We start from the raw sequence: 21278 nt of genomic DNA, 5'->3' as shown, positions 1-21278 counted from the left end.
TTGTTCGTTGCTATGGTAACGCAATATTTTTTGTATGCATGAAACTGGTCTAGGCTAACTAGATATCAATGCATCCTCGTATACCTCTGAATAACTATTTTCAGAATTAGAGGGCCATTAGTGGAGTTCTCTGGGATTACTGGATATTCAATACATTCTATTTTGTTGAGTAAAACTGCCCACGACTGAATTATATTCTTATAAATAAACGATAGTCGTTCATCGTGTGTCTTATCATATATGGAGCATTTTTCACAGCGATCCTAGTCAATATATTCGATAACTTTTCAACCAAATCTCCGTCGGCTAGACCCCTTTTCAAAATAAACTCCCATTCTTCCCTCCTGAACAAAATTCACGATAAGCCGTCAGTCGTGGAGGCAAACCCAAAACTGCTTTGCATATTGTGTCCAGAATTAATTTAGAACTCGGATGGAGAGCCCAATGCTGTCTAATGCCATTAAGGCTGGCAATAATCTCATTAGGAATTTAATTCCGCAACTATAAGTATATGGTCATCTATGCGGGAATCCTTTACAAATGGGGTATCGTATTGTGTCGATGAACAATGAGAATATGCCATTAATTATTTCATTTAAGGTTGTTGGAGAATGAAGTAGCCGTGCGAAGCCTCTTGATAATTTCGTGTTAGGGCTCAAAAACTCAGTGAAAAAAATAAAATGATGCTAGCACACCAAACTTCAATTTTCTGTGATTGAGGTGGTATCTTAATGAAAAAATTTATTGATTTACGACTGATCCACATCCTCCTATTTTGAGAGTATGAAATCAGGCTTCATATAAAAGAATTAATTGAGAACATGAGTGTAATCAACATATACAATTTTCTGATAACACTTCGATCTATATGGAACCAAATTGATATCTTCTCATCTCCAAATAGTATGACATGAGCCTGAGAACGTGGATTTTCTTTCATCACATTTTCAACATTATTGATTAACTCTGGTCTTGGTAGAGAATTCACTTGAATTCAGACATATTCAAACTAATCTAGTATTCACAATGAAAAGTTGGTATTGTTTTACTCAAGGGCTTATTCTAGATTTCATTTTGTGGACATCAAGAATGATGTTAACCATTTTGATCTTATTTCGGTTTGAAAGATTGAATGCACTTTCGGTATTATGCGTCAGGCTGGAAATTTGATGAACAAAATTTTACAAAAAACGTTCTGAAATTCGGAAGAATTTTTTCTTTATGGAAAGTTATTGATGGTCAAACTTTCAACCTTGCCAGTTTCTCAATCAATCGAATACATTCTTCAACTCGTGCCCTGTGGGATATTGTAAGAGGAAGAATTGTGAATGACTTGTGGAAAATATTGTGATGTTGATTAGAGCACATTCAATTTATTCCTCCTTTCACTTTTCCACGCAATTTTCCCTCGCAGCTAAATCCAGTGGTTCAAACGAACAACAAAATTTCAAGAACGACAGTAAATTTGTGTTGTCTTTATGCAAGGTAGGCGATTTCGTGTCATTCAGTTCTGTGCCAGCTTTCGGTAAGATATGTCGTGGGTACCACCAGATCTTTCGGAGGCATGTCAGGTGCACAACACTCTGACTACGTGCCAATCTTCGACTTTCCTCTTCTTGCAGTTGGTGGCAAGTTTGTTCGGTCGTTCTAGGGATGCCAATGGAAATGCTTTCGATCGGGATTTTACCGAGTTCGTCTTCGACAACGCGTACGGTAATTTTTTTAACGAGAAGAGGACCAGTGGTGCTCCTAAGCAGGAGGAAATTTATGATTTCATAGTGATAGGGGCTGGTAGTGCAGGGTGCGTTGTAGCCAATAGATTATCGGAGGTTTCTCATTGGAAGGTAGGTTCAAAAATTGAGATTACCGGTCTATTTGGTTACGTTACGACTTTTCGTACTTGACTTCATCAGAAGGGCTTTGTGAAGAACGTGAAGAACGTTGGGTGTCGAAATCATTCAGAATATGCGTCTTCTTGAGCATAGAACAGAGATATTTTTGGCTAGAAAGATAGTAGTTCTGGAGGATCTCTACTTCATCTGATTTCACCTGTAATTACAATAATCCTTGCTTTTGTTTCAAATCTTTATACAGGGTGAATTATTTTTGAGTTTATAATGCTGAAACATGATGCCTCTCTGCATTTTCAAAGGATACCAATGTTTTTATCATGTACTGAATCTACATAAAATTCTTATTTCGGAATACCACACTAGTCACTATTTCTCTGTGTGCTTCATTGACATAGGTTAGTTTTTCCGGCAAATTTCATGGTTATGATGGTTTTAGCTGGAGATCATATCTGGAAAATCGTTTGAGATAATTGCATGATTTTTTACTGAGTTCCCGAAGAGTTTTCAAGTCTGTGTACTGTAGTTTTTCGGACAATCCAAGAAACGTCGAACGGACTTGGAAAAATTTCAAAGCAGTTGTAAAAATTTCGATGAAAATTTGGCTTCAGCTCGTTCCTGTTTGGATAGGCCATTTGGAAGCAAAGATTTATGCAGTAGAATGATAGTAATTAATGAATTGAGACTGTGAGAGCGGATTTTCAGCAAAACTCACATCATCATGACGATCGATCGATCGAGCATCGAAGTAATCGAACATTTGATGAATAGCATTTTTTTCCTCTTTCGCATTTCTCACACCTGCTCCAGTAATATGCATATTCCATCTCCACATTTATTTCCTCATATTCAATGGTCCATACTCACCGCAATTACCTGCAGGTAATTGTTTTCCCAATTATTGGAATCATTGCAGTAACGACAGAGTTAATTGGTCCGGATTTGTTCTGGCTGATTTTGATAATCGCCAGTGCAATTTCACCTGAATTATGTGAGGGTCATCGTGTTCCATGCATGCACAAAAATGTGCTGAATAAAAATCCAGGATGAAATAGGTTATTGAAATTATTGTTACAGATTCAGTTATTATTTTCGTTTCAGAATAATTTGGAGTGGTATGGTTTCAGCCTATGATAATTTAATTGGTTTAGTTAGTTTTATGTTTGTATCTGCTAAAAACTGATTGCGTATTTGTTGCTTAGGTTGGTTGATCGAATTTCCTTTTTGGTGAAAATAATTTTTTTTCATATCAAATGAATTTCATTCAATATATTATGAATAATACATTTTCAATGGATTTTTGCTCCCCTCCACATAAAAATGATTATCATACTATATTATACAGGGTGAGTCTTTGACTCGTACAAATATTTCAACAGTTGATTCTTGAGGTCAAAAGAAACACATTTTTCTCTTACCATATTTTCCGAATTGGCTCGGTTTAAAACATGTAGACTGCTGAAAAACCATAAAAAATGTAATGTAATTTTTGTTCTATCTCACAAACGGTTTTATCGAATGAAATTAATTTTTGAACACGAAGATATCACTCACGTCTTCTAGTTTTCTCATTATGTCCCTTAAGTACCATGAAAATCCCAAAAATTCAAAGAACCCAACTCTTGAAACTAAATTGGACGCTATCTAATAAGTATTTGAACGTTTTGTAAAATAAAAGTATTTTTCTCATTTTCTCATATAATGCGCTGTTTTCGAGTAATCTGATATTCAAAAATTAAAAATATCTCTGATATTCGGAAAATTGGGTTGAATCCAACTCTGTTTAAAAGATCCACAGATGTGTAGTGTCATAGATTCAGCTTATTATTCTGGGGGGAATTTTGTTTTTTCAGGGGTGGCATAGCTCATTATGAAAACTTAAAATCGCTATTTAATTTTATCAGGGCAGAATCGGAAAAAATGGTATAGGAAATTTTGTTTCTCTTGACCTCAAGAATCTACTGTTAAAATATTTGTACGAGTCAAAGACTCACCTTGTATATTATCGAGTATCGATAATATTCTAGTTGGGAATTCAATGTTTTAGAAAATCCCCTGAATTTTTCAATGACTTTCGTGGTTCTTGAAAGTGCTTTTTCCAAGTTCTTTCGAATGGATTTTCTCAAATATTGAATGGAGAAAATCAATTGGAAAATACACAGTAATTGTTATCATTATTTTGCTTAAGAAAATTGAGAGTCAATGGATTATACAGGGTGTGAATGAATAACTGAGAAAAATTCAACAACCCTCTGAAGTTGACACGTTGATATTATGAATTTGCTGCTCATGCTTTATTTTGAATCATTTTTTTATATTCTTATCTGGGGTTAACCTAGTTTGTATACTTAATGGCCCCTGCATGGGTTTAGTAGGAAAATTCTTATGGTTCAACATTTGCTGGTAGATTTTCCTTTCATTAATTTTCAAAGATCATTCCTAATCAATCAGAAAACAGGGTCCTCGGAAACATTGGAAGCGAAAGTTCTGCTTCACGCTAAATACGAAAACAGTTCTGCAGTTCTGCAAATTGAATAAACAGCAATATCCCCACCTTCGCCTTTTCGAATGGAAGAAGATGAAGTCAGACACTTTTTTCCCCCGGAATATCCGAGAATTCGTCCTAGTTCGGCACAAAAAAAGCACCAGAATTCACAAACGATAAATGCCATCCACCGAGTTCTCGCAGTGTGACGCTGATCCCTTAAAACCTTCCAGTCTGCTGACTGAAACCAAAATGCAAAGAATTGTTTGCCGTATGAAAAAGAGAAACTGATAACGAACGGATTAGGGAAGATTTTGCCCGCATTGTTTCTTCATTCAAAACGTGACTTCCATCCCAGTGTAGTCTGCAATTTATCAAACGTAAATTGATAACATTTAAAATGCAATTTCTCTCTGGGCCGTCCGTACAACGGACGGATATATGGGGCCTTGTACGGGACGATATTGGGAATAGCAATTTATTGGACTCATCAGGTTTCGACGATTTTTCATTTATGGGCATATACAGCGGATGAGACGGCCAAATGTAGAGAGATAAAAGGCCTATGTTAGGTATCTTACGAAAGGGACAGTTTTCTTTCTCTCGAGGAGAATTGGAAAATTGGCCGATGGTTCCGTCAGAAGGATATTGTAATAAATCGACAATAAAGCTACTGTAGGAGTCCTACGACGTCTTATTCTTCTGATTTGTGATTGCTATGAGTGTTATGATCGATAAAAATGGACCTTTACATTTGCATATACGAGGATTTATTGATATCTAGTTAGCCTAAAACAGTAATGCATAAAAAATATTGCGTTACCATAGCAACGAAAAATAACTCATAAGAAGTGTCAGTGTCAAGTTTGAGGTCAAAAAATTAAACCAAAGTTACGCAATAAATTAAAAGAAAGTAGATGTCCACCATGATTGTAAAAATCGAAGTATCGAGCCATCATGAAGTACCTGTATTTAATAGGGTTAAGACTGTTAAGAAGTAAGCAGATTTACGAAGATATGCTTAATACCCTTGGTGATCAATGTCCTTCGTATGCGACCGTGAAAAATTGGACTGCAAGCTTCAAAAGTGCTAAATTTTCCATTGAAGATGATGACCGATCGGGAAGGCCAGTTTCTGTGTCAGTCCCCGAAAATATCGATGCACCTCATGACATGATTTTATCAGACCATCAAATTGGGCTAAAACGGATATCTGAATCACTGAATATTTCATACGAACGCGTTCATCATATAGTTCACGTCAATTTGGACATGAGAAAAATTGCTGCAAATTAGATCCCCAAATGTTTGAATGTTGACCAAAAGCGTGCAAGGGTAGAAGCATCGCGTTCGATCTGTGCCCGATTTGAAAACGATGTAGACTTCTTAAACCGAATTGTTACTATGGTCATTGAGTATTAAACCCACTCAATGCTAATACTCGATGCTATGGATGGGACTTGGTTACATTTCTACGATCCAGAAACAAAGCAACAATCGATGGAATGGCGACACTCTGGTTCTCCAAGAACTAAGAAGTTTCGTGTCCAAAAATCTGCTGAAAAAGTTCTTGCTATTTTTTGGGATTGCCATGGAGTAATCATAATTGCTTTTTTGGATAAGGGTAGAACAATAACCGTAGATTACTATTCGGCATTACTGACCACTCTACGGGAAAAATTAAAGATAAAAGACGCGGAAAGCTATCCAAAAGTGTTTCGTTTTTGCAGGATAACGCCCCTGCACACAAATCTCATATTGCCATGCAAAAAATTCGTGATTTAGGGTTTGAATTACTAGAACACCCAGATTTAACAGATTTGGCTCCATCCTACTATCATATTTTTCCTCAACTGAAAAAAACTTTAAAAGGTCGTTAATTCTCTTTCAACGAGGAGGTAATAAAAACTGGGGAGGTCTGGTTTGCAGAGCAAGGAGAAAATTTTTTTTTTGAAAAGTCTAGAGACGTTGCAGGTTCGATGTAATAAATGTATCCAATTAAGAGGAGAATATGTTGAGTAATAAAATATTTTGACACTGAAATTTTGTTTGATTCTATAGTAGGCTAAGAATTTTTCAATATATCCTCGTAGTGCGAGTTTCAAGCTTGGAATGAAATCAGTGAATCGGGGACATTTTTTCTTCATTTATTCAGAAAAGAGTAATTAAAATTAGTATTGTATTTTAAGAAAATTATTGGATACACTGTAATATTCTTAGGTGGATTGGTGTCTTGAAAAAATCGTTTTCTGTTACTTCGTCTGAAGGCATCCCATGTTTCAGTACCTATATTTAGATAGGGAAAATGCAAAACAGTCCATCACTTTTGTTTCCAAAACTCATATCCTCCTGTGTCCGTACTTCCTGATCTATCTGATGCTTCCCAACAAGGATTAACAGCTTTATCCCATCAGAAAAATCAAGAATTAGTCATCAAATTCTTCAAGAATCTTTTGTATACCACAATTATTACAAATACGCGTAACTTAGAATGTGTGTGGAGGAAATAGTTCGTATTCGGAACAAATCCAGTATAAAAACCAAAATACCTCTCGAAATCGTCAATAAACAATAGGAAATAGGCGTTGTGAAACTCTCCCTATTGACGGGCTGCCTCTTTTTGAGAAAGTATCTCCTGAACTTCCTTATTACCGTTTCGACAAGCTTATAACCGTCGCACTTTGGTTCTTACATAACTCTTTAAACGATAACGAATTGGCGTCTTTTCAGATGCGTATTTCATGCATAATCCGCCTATCAATCTGATTTGAAACGCTGGGTACACAGCTAATTCCGCTAAATCAGAATTCCTTCATGGATGGATTGAGGTTGAATACCTACCTGCCAAAATTATGAGGACGCCTGAATGACTAATGAACCGATCATCTGGACCATTTATGCAACAACCTGGGGAAAATCCACATTTAGGGTTCTTGACATTCTCTTGAATCGAAACTGAAAAAAATTTCGCTCTAGAGGTTTTTTCTGACACAGAGTAATAGTGTTCATTCAATATATCGACAATAAAAATTTCAGGAAAACAGTACTTGACAGTTTGAGGTCATATATGTGACTCTGAACTTTTCCCAGAAGAATATAAATGATTCCCCTTTATAATATCATTTTAATTAACTCTTCAAGAGGCCACAATTTTTCTATCAACCCCAAAAAACCGATCAAGTTCGATTTTTGGTATATCCTGATACATTTTCATTGATAATATCAATTTACTCACAGAATCTACAGTTATCTTCAGACAACTCCTTTCTACAAATTCACAAAAGTGTTGATTCAGTAGGAAAAGGCCACTAAGCTTGCCAAAAATAAGGGAAATTAAAATGATTTGCAATTTTTCGTAACTGAATTGCATTTTATGCGATACATCATCATCACATGAGGTTCTTTCAGGCAAGCTGACAGTCGTAAACTAAAAATGTTACCCCCTTTCTTGAAATAGTATCAATTTCTGAAAGATTATTGTATATATCTGCCCCAGTCATCCATAAGCTTCAGCCAAAGAGTAACAACTTACTCACTCTTTGCTTCAGCTGTGAAGATATTTGAATTAGTGAGTAGACATATGGTACTCATAAATCCAAGCTAAGATAGAGATTCACAAGAAATTCCAAAAATATTTCGCAATAGGTGAGATTCTTTACTGAGGGAAAATTCTAATTTCCGAAACAGTCATGGCGTGTTTTATCGCAACAAGTGAAGCCCCTCGATGGAGAACATGCTTTTTCCATATTTCTCCCAATCAAAGATCCGGATGGGGACATCAGGCTTTAGCAAATTCAATAAAGGGATCAACTTTCTCTGCATACAGAGTCGTGAATAGGGCTCATTAAATGAATAACACAAGTCAATTGCGACATTGATAAATTGAATTAAAGACGTCTTCAATAAGGACTGAATTCGAAGTCGGATTTGGCGGAGTGAATAAACAACTTTCTGAATCCTCAGGAAGTCTAGAAAGGTGCCTACATTGAAATTAATTCTCCCTTCTACGGCTATCGAGAAACTTGAAAACGCATTGTTTAAGATATCCCGAAATGATCAAAGACTTTCATATTAAAATGCAGTACCTTCCCCACTTCCTCGTTCGCAATTTCAATACATTTGGTTCAATGAATGGGTCAATGCCATTCAAAGGACGATGTTCTAACATGAAAGAAAGAGAGAGAATTCCACGGTGTTCAAATGACCAAAATAATTGATGAAAATGTCTTCAGTTATCTGGTTAAATGGAAATGTTTTAAAATTATAATTGTCAGAATGACAAAACTACTCTAACAAACAGGATTATTTCATGTTATCTCTGTATTTCAGATGGAAGAACCAAATCACTTATATTCACGTCCACTGATAGTGACCAAATGTCTCTAAAAATTTCTCAAACCCAATGTCTCTTACAGGTTCTACTTCTGGAGGCAGGAGACGAAGAACCGGATGTCACGTCTGTGCCTGCTTTTGCACCGATGCTTCAGCGATCCAGCATCGATTGGGGCTACATGACTCAACCTCAAACCCACAGCTGTTTAGCTCGCAGAAACCGTCAATGTGCCTGGCCTAGAGGAAAGGTCATGGGTGGTTCTTCGGCCATAAATTACATGATATACATACGAGGAAATCCGAGTGATTACGATGAATGGGCATCCCTTGGAAACCACGGTTGGTCATACGAAGAAGTACTACCATATTTCAAGAAATCGGAGAACAACCACGATGCAGAAGCTAACGACAAGTACTATCACGGTACCGGTGGATACCTCACGATAGAAAGATTTCCGTATCAAGACGAAAACGTTAAAATCGGATTCGAAGCTTACAAAGAACTTGGTCTGGAGGTGCTAGACCAAAACAGTGATCGGCAAATCGGTGTTATGTTACTTCAGCACACGGTTAAACACGGTGAACGACAAAGTACCAACGTCGCATTCATAAGACCAATACGAAGGAAGAGAAATAACTTGAGGATAGAAACCAAGGCACACGTTATCAGAGTTTTGATCGATCCAAAAACCAAAGTGGCTTATGGTGCCGAGTACCTCAAGAACAATCAAATAGTGCGTGTAATCGCGAAGAAAGAGGTTATTGTGTCAGCGGGAACCCTAAATTCGCCGAAGATACTTATGCTGAGCGGTATAGGACCAGCTGAGCATCTGGAAGAGATGGGTATTGAAGTGTTGAAAGATCTTAGTGTGGGGCAGAATCTTCAAGATCATCCAACCCCTGATGGGGTTATTTTCGCTTTGACCAACAAGACAGCTACGACAGTAACGGACGAGGAAAGGGAAGAGGATGTTTACAGGTTCCGAAAACAGCACGATGGTCCCTTATCTGCAACTGGAACAGTCCAACTGAACGCTTTCATCCAAACCAAATACGAGCAGTCTCATGACAGACCTGATATCCAACTGACTTTGGACGTAGTCAACGTGGAAAATTTCATAAAAGATCCCATTTTAGCTTATGAAACTAACGTACTACCTTTAGCGTACTACGACGGCTTGATTCTCAGACCAATTTTACTAAACCCAGAAAGTCGAGGTTATATAAAGCTTAATCAATCGGATCCTATCCACGGTGCTCCCTTATTCTACCCAAACACGTTCTATGCAAGAATAGTCCTTCAGAGGATCGTTGAAGGAATCAACCAAGGTTTGAATTTATTACGGACACATGCTTTCACTAAAGTAGGAGCTAGACTGGTGTCAAATCCTCTCCCTGGTTGCGAGAAGTATCAGTTCGGTACAGACGAATACTGGGAATGCATTATCACTCTATACACCAACACCATTTACCATCAGGTGGGTACTTGCAAGATGGGGCCAAAAAATGATGACACTGCTGTGGTAGATCCTGAGCTTCGAGTATATGGCATCAAAAATTTAAGGGTGATAGATGCATCCATAATGCCTCTTATAGTTAGAGGAAATACCAATGCTCCAACCATAATGATAGCTGAGAAGGGAAGCGACATGATTAAACAAACGTGGATACAAACTTCGCATATAAATAATGTAGGGAACCAGAAGAAATCAGAAGATTTGAATCAATTCTTTAGTGACATACATTTTGACATCAATTTCAGGCGGAAATGAGGAACTTCTGAATGAACGAGAACTACTATCGTAGAACTGTGCTCCGAAAGTTCCTGAAGAGTTTCATAACTATTATCTCAGAATACAGTTTGATGAAACCTCTTATATGTGGTAATTTTACACAACAAAAATGTTCCAAGTTATTTAAGAAATGAAAATTGCTTTTCTGTAAAGAGAGCACTTTTCGTTTTAGGTTTATAATAAACTTCAGTATCAGGTAAATAATCTAGTGTTGACAGTTTATGAATGTTTATTTCAAGCAAATAGATATTGGTTAAAACGTTTAAAACATGCAATTCAGTCATGCTTTCAAAATACAATTATCCTCTCGAAGTTCACACAAATATAAATAGGTTCAATAAGAACTTGAATTGAATGTGGCTCAGACTTGTTAACGTTTTGCCAAAATAATGATATATAGGGAAAGGGATATAAATGAAGTTGTGGACCAAGTACACACCTGGGTCCCTCTGTATACAGAATGTTGAATTCCGAACATATGTTCGGAATTCAACATCTTACGACCTAGTCAAAACCCTTTTATATCTCGGATATAGAATTTGTAATTAGTCATAAAATATACATGTGAATATGTGCATATGTGAATAAAAAAAATTAGACAAACAACATTCTTGCTTTTTCATGACATATTAACTTGATGTGATCAATACTAATTAATTATCATAATCATTTTACATTACCATAATTGCTATTGAATCTATAATCTGAAATAAGTCAATGATAAGACATTGAGTTCATAGTTTAATTAGTCTTGACAGACCAAAGAAAAAATAAAGTAAAAAGCACGTTAGGTATGGTTATCAAATTTCGCATTCTTTATAAGAAAGACCCGAAGTAAGAATTTTTTAATATTTTCTTGATAGGTACACGAAACTCCTTATATAGGTATTGCGATAGATTACGTATTAATTTTACATACTGAGAATTAATGCTGAACAGATGTAAATACGAATAACTAATTGTGCCTGATTTGTTTTCTCAAAAAACGACAATGTTGACCTATATGAAATATTAATGCGATTGTTGATTGGACAAATCTGTAAGTTTGGAAAGTATCCTAGAATGTAGAAGGTTATTATCTATGACATTCAGTTACATTCCCTTCAATTTAAATTAGTAATAATTAAATTTGCAATTAGATTGCAAGATTAAGTAGTGGTTGAGTTGAATATTCGATTGGTAATTGATGTATTTATAGAATATTTAAATGGAAATGCTGATCATTGTTAGCATTTTTTTGAGGATACCATTGTATTCTCAAAAAATACAATTGAAATTTTAGTGCTCTTCAGTTTCTATTTTGGAAACACTCTCGATACATTGATAAGATCGTGGAAAAAAGCATAACAAGCACTCAAGAAATATCAGTAGGTAAAATGATTATGAATATTATGATTACGATAATTTTTTAAGCTCTGTTGATTGTATGATATTGGATCGATAAAACTCAAATCAAGCTATATATTCTCGTATCCAAAATCAGGAATTTTCAAAGTTCTAATTATCCTTGCTAAACGTTGTTCATTACAGTTCACTTTCGTTCTCGATCTTTGAGATACCCAAATTTTTGAGTGCAATATGAAAGCTACCCTGATCATCTTCTTATTTGGTTTATGTTATGTGGCTGCCAATTTGGGTGATTGTCCCAAATACAATTACGAATGTATGGATGCCGATGGTGACGTGAAAGGAGTCATATGTGAAGGAAGCTGTTGGGAATGGTTAGTAGCCTCCTGTAGGCCATGCTCAAACTGGCCTCTAACTGTTTGTCGCAACAACTTTGGAAAGAAAATTGCAAGAGCCAAGATGATGAACACAATCTGTTGAAGGATTTGGTAATTTCGAAGGATATAAAATGTTACTATTTGTTGTGTACTATTGATAAAAATGTATCATATTTGTTTGTTTTCTCTAATGAATATAAAATGAATTGATTATGAATTATTCATTTATGAAATCAATTTTCTTCATCTCAAATTCGTTCAATTTTACCACCGATTTCAGTCTTACATATCCAAAAATAAAACCTACACACACACTATGCTGAATAGAGGAGCACTAGAGAAAGCCCCACCTTGATTTAAATGTTTTTCTAACAAAAAGAACCTTTTTTGAGCCTACAGACTACACCAGGTCCAGGTAGAATCTTTATTTTGTTATTTTTTCTACTATGTTGTCGCTCTAGAACAATGTTGCCATTTCAGACAGGACGTACGTGGACACCTTACTTATACATCTGTTTAAGTGTACGCAAATTATTCACTTAAATTATTGAGCAGTGTATTTTTTCATATTTTCAATATCCTTCTGCACACCTCCTAAAATTCAGGAACCTTCCTGGCAATTCCCCCATAAAAAAGCTCCTCGGTTAGATGTATTAAAACGATAAACTTGTAAAGAGTTTAAATTATCAATTCAAATTTATTACATCAGTTTATAACAAGCAGAGCTTGAAGAGTTCGTTTATCATCACAATGAAACCGCGGTAGGGGTGAATTGATGAGTGGTATTTGCATATATTCAAATCACTTAGAACGAAATACCGGATTGGATCTTCGTAGTGAACTTTCAGAAAATTCAACGGGAAATAATAATCCACCGGGACTTCTTCTGCGAGGGAAAAGTTGGTTGATTATTATGGGTGTGAAATTGGAATTGTGAAAGAGATCAAGATGCAACTGGAGTTGTCAGGGGTGGATTGATAGAAAGCTCATTAACGACAATTTTTGGTATATCTACATATGTCTAAGGGTTAGGTAAGTAACCAATCAAAATTTTTATTTGACGCATTTGTCCCCACTGAAAAATCTCCCCGGTAACCAAACCACCACATACCATAGCCACAACTCAGGTGATCCAGTGAAATAAATTCCAGTTAATTCTTGTAAAATCATTGTATTCCAACTAATTGGCACGTTATGCAAATGACCAAAGCTGAAAAGACAATTATCTGTGCAGAAACCAGTGCTAAACCGAGAAATATTCAAATGCTGCGAGAAAATTAAATGGTTATGAAATGAGGGGGAACAAAAATGGACGGAGGTTGATTAGCACCGGAGGAATGTTAAAAGAACGATTAAGGCTGTGTGAATATATGTGTATATTGCATGTGAATTTCAATAAGACGTTAGTGATTGGACACCTCAGTAATGGGTTTCATATTTGTATGTTTATCCGAAAATTACCTCTGTTGGAAATTGGGTAAATAATAGTTTTGTAGAGTCAACAGAGTTTGAAGACAACGTATTTGCAAGGGGGGTCGGAATTTAACCCCAAAGTTTTGGCAACTGAAGGGATATGTTTCGTAGGTAGACACCACATTCATCAGCAGTATATACTGGGTGTGAAATTTAAGCATGCATTATGAATTTTCAATGTAGGAATACGAAATCACGATCAATTACGAGGATGTATTGATATCTAGTTAGCCTAGACCAGTTCCATGCATAAAAAAATATTTCGTTACAATTAGCAACGAACAATAACTCATTAGAAGTGTCAGAGTGAAGTTTGAGGTAAATTTTCCATTGAAGATGATGACCGATAGGGAAGGCCAGTTTCTGTGTCAGTACCCGAAAATATCGATGCAGTTCATGACATGATTTTATCAGACCGTCGAATTGGGCTAAAACGGATATCTGAAGCACTGAATATTTCATACGAACGCGTTCATCATAAAGTTCACGTCAATTTGGACTTGAGAAAAATTGCTGCAAAATGGATCCCCAAATGTTGACCAAAAGCGTGCAAGGGTAGAAGCATCGCGTTCGATCTGTGCTCGATTTGAAAACGATGTAGACTTCTTTAACCGAATTGGATGAGACTTGGGTACATTTCTACGATCCAGAAACAAAGCTACAATCGATGGAATGGCGACACTCTGGTTATCCAAGACCTAAGAAGTTTCGTGTCCAAAAATCTGCTGGAAAAGTTCATGCTTCAGTTTTTTGGGATTGCCGTGGAGTAATCATGATTGATTTTTTGGATAAGGGTAGAACAATAACCGGAGATTACTATTCGACATTATTGATCACTTTACGGGAAAAAATTGAAGATAAAAGACCCGGAAAGCTATCCAAAGACGTTTTTTTTGCACACAAACCTCATGATTCCATGCAAGAAATTCTTGATTTAGGGTTTGAATTACTAGAATAATATTTTGACATTGAAATTTTGTTTGGTTCTATAGTAGGCTAAGAATTTTTCAATATAGACTTCAAACTTTTTCCCTGATTTTCTACTGATTGTTTATCCAGATATGGCGAAGGTATTTGACGGTTACAACGAGCTCGATGAAATTTCGAGATTTATAACAAGAAGAGTTGCTCTTCGAGAACATGACATGATCCTTGTTGCTCCTTTGATTTCATCCAAGAGTATAAATCATTTATTTGATGGAATGTAATCCTTGCTAACCTCTGTTATTGGACATTCCGTTGTACAGAAAAATAAAAGCGATGCACTTCTCTTGTTGATGTTCAGTTTAATCCATCCCATTAATGGGACTATTTCAACGAGCATAATTGCGGATGTTCTTCCACTTGCACATCGAAAATGGCCGCCCAGCTTTCCATTCGAAATAATTAACGCCTCCATAAAATTATAGTCGTATTGTTTATATTCCATCTAAACATGAAGAATTATTCTCATTTAGTTTAACGGCCGACGTCTCTCAACTTCGTTCATTCGTCCAATTAAAATTTCCCGTTCGAAGCACGCCTTGCCTCATCTCGCAAAATCAATAGTACAGTACGATATGCAAATATTGAGTATCGGCGTAATATTAATTCAGATTGATCGCGAGCCATTTTTGTTGATTGATGTGGATTCGGATAAAAACTGAAAAGAAACGATTTTGATGAATCATTCATCATGCGATTGCTGCACGGAGTCGGTCAGATGGATACAGATCGGGATGGGGGTGAAATTGGGGCAGTTTTTGGGTCAGCATGAACCGCCACGTATTCCGTAATTTTTTTGGGATCGAACAACAGTGTACACGTTCCAAACACCAACATATCCCATTCCAAGCAACCCATATGTACTAATTATTTCTTCGATCGGGTTTTTTGCTGAGAATTCGAGGTTGATTTGACGATTCCCATGTTCTGTTCAAATATCAGTGAGTAGGGGGCGTCCGGGAGACTTGCTCGGGTAGGAGGCTTGAACCACCTCAAATATTTCAATTCAAATTCGCGCTACCGGTATCGTAAATAGCTTGCGACATACTCGTTACAAGGCACAACCAGTGGCGGCTACATTTTGGCCGCCATGAGAACAGTTTGGGAGTGAGAGGGTTGAACGTGATTTTGTTGTTAGGAAGTAAGAAATTGAATAATTTTTGTTTGTTACACTGTTTGAAAAGTTTAATAGGTGCGTGGTGTTATTTAGTTTTATTGCTTTCAGTTATTAATATTGTTTTACAAACGATGAGATTTTCAATAATAGTTGTAAATGTTTTAAGAAAACATATCTTGAAGAGACTAAAAGGGAGTGCGGGAGACTTGACACATGCTACGGTCGGGAGACATAAATCAATGGTCCAAGTTTCCCTCACTGAGCTTAGATATAATAGTTTGCTTCAAAAAAAGAAAATTTAGTGATAAAAATGAATAAAAAAAAATTCAAAGATTCAAAAAAGTTAAGAACATCTCAGAAAAAAGGGAGAGTGACCCTGAAATAGGAAATATGTATTTCATACGCTGATACATCTGATGATGGAAACCTTGACACAGACAATCGATGGTCATTGGAAAACGTTTTCTTTCAATGTTTTTTCGGATAAACAAACTCATGGTCAAGTCTCTCTCGCCCCCCGTTCAACTCTCCCATGGGTTAGGGAGACATGAGCCAATTTTCGGTTCCTAAAAAAGAAATGCTGTACTCAAAATGTTGATCTCACCGTCACTCTTCTATCATCTATCGTTACCTATTTGGGCATGATATCTTCACGCAAAAAAATGATTTGCTAGGATTTACAGATACAACTCAAGTGGCTTCAGAGTGAAAAGGGGTTCAACTCTCCCAGACTCCCCATATGACGAGAGGAAGAATAATTTGTTAAAACTGTAATTTAATGAATTCAGAATGAATTATTTCTCATTATCTTACGTTATCAGTTATAACGTGTTGCAGAAATTTAAAACTGTAAAATTTCTGTGCATTTTTCCCAGACGCAAGATTTTTGAGGAAAATCTTAAAAATGCTTAACTAGTAGGTTAGGTAGCATTCCATACGAATCTCGAAATGCGTTAGATTTCTGTCAAAAATACAGAAAATATTTCCAATTTTATGGGCTCTCTAATGGTTCCACAATTTTCAGGGAATTCCAATACTCGGTTAATGTTTAGTGATTCCAAAGACTTTACCCCCTAGTTAAAAGTGTTGAGGGAGTCCATTGCCAAAACAAGTAGATAGCACTATGATATTTCGCATATCATAAAACTGCTGTTTGCCAGAAAACTATTTTTAGGGGTGAAAACAAGGGGGCTGTAACTTCGAAAGAGAGAACCTCCTGGCAAAAATCAAAATAGGGGTCTCCTAATTTTTCCATATCTGTGATCAGATTGCTCTGTTTTTTTTTGGAGAAGGAATTATTCTATGAACCCCGACTTATAAGTCAAGATTTTGGATGTTATCAACAAAACCAAGATTAGAAAATCCTGCACCTACCTGCAATCATTTCTATATGTAGCTTCTATATGTTGCAACGCTCACAGCCCTCACAGAAGAGCACTTGTGGAGTTCGGGACCAAAGAAGAAAGAAGAAAAAATAGTGATATTTGAATATTTCAAAAGCACCCATTCAAATATTTCGTCGAAACGACCCACACTCCCACAATTTGCCATCATTTAGGAATGAGAGAAAGGCGTACAGCAATGTCTGAATAGTTTTTGCAGTATTGAGTGTGCTGCAGTATGCAAATCAAGGTGAAGTTGAACGTTAGAGACCGTACACCCGTATATAAGCCTCTATTTATTGAATCTGGCTACATTACCAGATAGGAGGCAGATAGATAGAGGGTAACTGATTGCCAACGTTAAAGGAAACAGAGGTTCCAAGCGTCGTGATTCACATGAACCGGCAGGAATTGTGGCTTTTCGATATGTAGATGCGATCGTAAAAATACCGATGCCGTTTATCGCCTTGTCGACTGGGCTCTTTCTCGTGGAATTGTCTTTCCGGCTGGAATATCTAATTCGTTAGCCTTGTAGTATATCGACTTTTTTTATGTCTGATCTATATTCCTGTCGAAGCTGGACGAAACCATAAACTTTTAGTTTAATAGCTTGGTCCATGCAGAGAATTAAGCCTATCAGAGAACCCTGACAGCGGGGTGATCCTGAAGTGCACATCAGGAATTTAAGGAAACACATGAAGGTGTTATGAAAGAAAATAGTTATAGCGACCATCCCTAATAGGGCTAGTTGATAGTTTCATATCATAGAGAAATGCTCGTCAGGCCAATTTTCTTGAATCATGGACTCTCTACGAGAGGTTGATCATTAATTGTTTATCAGTGGGCCAACCAAAAAGTTTGACACAATTATCGGCTAAAAATTCGAAATTTTACAGATATTTGGACAAAAAAATAACATTCTGGCGATTCCTAATGAAACAAAAAATTGTTAGTAATGAAATAACTGGTCGAACATACATAAACAGAAACCAATAGATCGATATGTATCTACCATAAATATTCCTCTCCTTCATTTTACGCTAAACCGGCAGTAATTTAATTAGCTGCTTGGGTTTTATTGACTTTCGATGTTATTCGAAAGTGTAACAAACAATTATGCTACAATAACATTCTGTTACGCGCAATGATTCAAATCCCCAATAAAATAGCGCGGGGAACTCATTTTCATTCAATGCTGAACGGATTTTTAACTCTGTTGAATACAATGGCTCTCCCCGTTGTTGTAATTGCTCTAAAAGGCATTCACCATGCCAGTTTTGTTGAATACAAGAGAATATTGATTGAGTTTTATTAAACTCCAACATCAGAAATGGAAGTAAATATTATAAAGCATGTTAAAGTACAAACGTACTGGTCTGTAATATTCCTAATTTCAATTTCCTTATGATTTTCCGAATGAACAGAACTTTCATAAAAATTTTGAATATTTTCATTCATTCAGTTATTCAGCGATACCTATCACATGAAACTTTGAAAAAGATATTGATTCTCAAGTTTAAAAGGAAATTAATGCTGCTACATCGAAAGAAGAACAATTTTTTAATTCTGTGTGAATATTTCGGAGCCAGAAAGTTTAAACTTTTCTTCCAATACAGAATGGAGGGAGTAAGTAGGTATCACTATAAAAACTCACTTTTCAGAGCTTTCCTCGGAACCTCTGAAAGTCAGAAATATCAGCAATAGGTAATCAAATAAACCCCACCCTGTCCTTCATTGTTCAGAGACTTTCTCAGGCATAAGATACCCAGAAAATTTTCGAAATCAAAATAATATTCTCAAATCGTTATGATATATCATGAAAAATCTACAATTTCTTCTTAACCTACGTGTAGTGTCATCTAGTAATGGCCTAGCAAAAGCATTTCAAGTTTGGAAAAGTTATCTGTATAGCGTCAGCAGAAAACTGCATTTCTTTAGTACTAATGTAGAAGAATTTCCATAGATGGCGCCAAAAAATTCTTGAAAGACATCTGTATATTTATCGAAGCAGAAAATAAATTTCTACTTGCGTATGTGGAGAAGAATAGAAATTAGTGAAAAGCTATTACAAATGTTGAAAGCTTGATCGATAGATTCTTTGTGATTCATGATAACTCTCCTGGCGTTAGCGACACCTATTATAACAGGTTCCGCTAACACCACAGCTCTCTTTGGAGAACCCTCTATCTTCTCACTATAAAATGTTCATTAGCTATAAAAAATCTCTGTCCAAACTCAACATATTTTATTATTGATAAATTACTGAGACTGACTCCTCTCCCATTCTACTAGATGATTTAAGTCAAAATATTTATTTCTCTACCTAAGTATAGATGGATATGTAGGTACCTATACATACCTACCTACCCAATTTTCTGTGTTGGATATTTCGAGAATTAATGAACAAATTAAGAAAATTTCGAATCTTCTGTACCTACCTATTCGGTATATACATACTTACACTTCATTTTCTGTACACTTATATTTCTCACTTCCTCTTATTATTCCTTATTATTTGGAGAAAAAACGCAGACTATGTGTCTCCATTAGGTATTTCAACTAATTTTCTCACATTCCTGTTTGAGTATTGGTTTTTGATCTCGCTGCTATATAGCCTAAGTATTAGTTCCATTTCATCAAAAATCATAGATGATTAGGTGTAGGAGGTGGAGCAGATAAATAGACTTAAAAATTTAACGGCTCTATTATACACATTATTTTACGACAGTTTAAATTGAAAATTAGCATAACAAAACAACCAAAACATATCTATAAACCATCATTTGATTATTTGCAGTTTCTACAAGATGCAGGGGAAAAATAATCCAAAATAAAAAATTAGGTATATCACAAGATCAATGATAACATTTCAGATTCTCATACGACTTATCACACAAATAATTACATAATAAAAATAATTCACAGTAGTTATACATAAGTACGTACTCTATATCTTAATATCAAGTCCTGGTAAATGTCCTTGACTGAAAAGTCTAGTCTACTCATGACATTTAAACACATCACACTCAGTAAAATTCAGTTTTCAATTCACATAACTCCCTCGTTTTTGTACAAATCTATCGTATAATATACATCGTATACATTTATTTCACATTTATGGATTTATGTTGTCTATTTTTTTGTTCAGAATTCAACAATGAATGAATTCAAAGATTGATTTGGTGAATTCTGGCAAGTAAGTACATAGATATATCCTCATCGATATCAATGAGATGAGACTTCAACTTAAAATCATTTGCAGGTCTCACCAACGCTTTCTTCAGTAATTATTCTTGATTTTTATTTATGGACCTACTCATCAATAGCTTTTTTATCTCAGATCCGTATACAATTCGATTTGAATAGTTTCATGAGAGATTCTATTATAACTATTGCAGAGTGAAACCAGCTCTATAAGAGCTATTTCTCAAATATACAGGGTATTCAATGAAGAATGTCAGAAATGAATGTTCGATATGTAAATTCATTATTTTGCATAAAAAGTAAGGTCATGCGCCTACTGGCCTACTGTTTGTTTTAATTCTCACCAAAACTAAAACTTAACTTTTCGCATGATGCGAATTTATAGCTGAAACGCTCATTCCTGAAACCTTTGGAGTTTTTGTCGAAAAAAATAAAATTCAAGTATAAGCTATGCCCCAAAATGGTCCCTATTGGATAAAGGATTGATGCATTACATATTTCCTTTGAACATGTGTTTTGTCTTCGAGAATAAGAATGTTTCTTCGCCAAACCGGTAGATTCGGGTGACTTGGGACAGTCCTGTAACTTGGGACATTTAACCCCTTGCAGATTTCTTTGTTTCTTACCATTTATGAGTGAAGGGACAAACTCATGAGATTGTGTAGCGTCTTTTCAGTTTGTTTAACAATTAATTCCTGTTGAGTTTGCCGTGACCAGAGCGTTTGAATTGACAGGAAAAAAGCGAGTTTTTTTATGGCCCTTATACTTTCTAGTGTCCTGTACATGTGTTTCACTTTGTGCATGTGTAATTTTTTTTCTGAATATGTGGGATATTGGGATATTAGATATGTCATGGAACAAGGTTGTTCACAAATCAAACGGCAGCACAGAATGAAAGAAATCAAAGTGCCCTTGTTTTGTTTTAGTTCATTTA

At 35.8% G+C, this 21278-nt stretch overlaps 1 protein-coding gene across 1 annotated transcript; it reads left to right on the top strand.

The window, feature by feature from the left end:
- Positions 1–1486: 1486 nt before the first annotated feature.
- On the top strand, positions 1487–10542 carry LOC123308017 (glucose dehydrogenase [FAD, quinone]-like). The gene is made up of 2 exons (XM_044890536.1): positions 1487–1844; positions 8751–10542. Exons 1-2 carry the CDS (start codon positions 1533–1535, stop codon positions 10437–10439), a joined length of 2001 nt encoding a protein of 666 aa, XP_044746471.1. The 5' UTR covers positions 1487–1532; the 3' UTR covers positions 10440–10542.
- Positions 10543–21278: the final 10736 nt, after the last annotated feature.

This window comes from Coccinella septempunctata, chromosome 2, assembly GCF_907165205.1.
Source record: "Coccinella septempunctata chromosome 2, icCocSept1.1, whole genome shotgun sequence".
Classification (NCBI taxonomy): domain Eukaryota; kingdom Metazoa; phylum Arthropoda; class Insecta; order Coleoptera; family Coccinellidae; genus Coccinella; species Coccinella septempunctata.
Note: the sequence above shows the minus strand (reverse complement) of the source record. Positions and strands in the feature narration are given on the sequence as shown.

Coding starts and splice junctions, on each gene's coding strand:
- LOC123308017 (XM_044890536.1), top strand. CDS start 1,533: ATGTCGTGGGTACCACCAGATCTTTCGGAGGCATGTCAGGTGCACAAC. Junction 1,845..8,750: donor CGGAGGTTTCTCATTGGAAG/GTAGGTTCAAAA, acceptor TGTCTCTTACAG/GTTCTACTTCTGGAGGCAGG.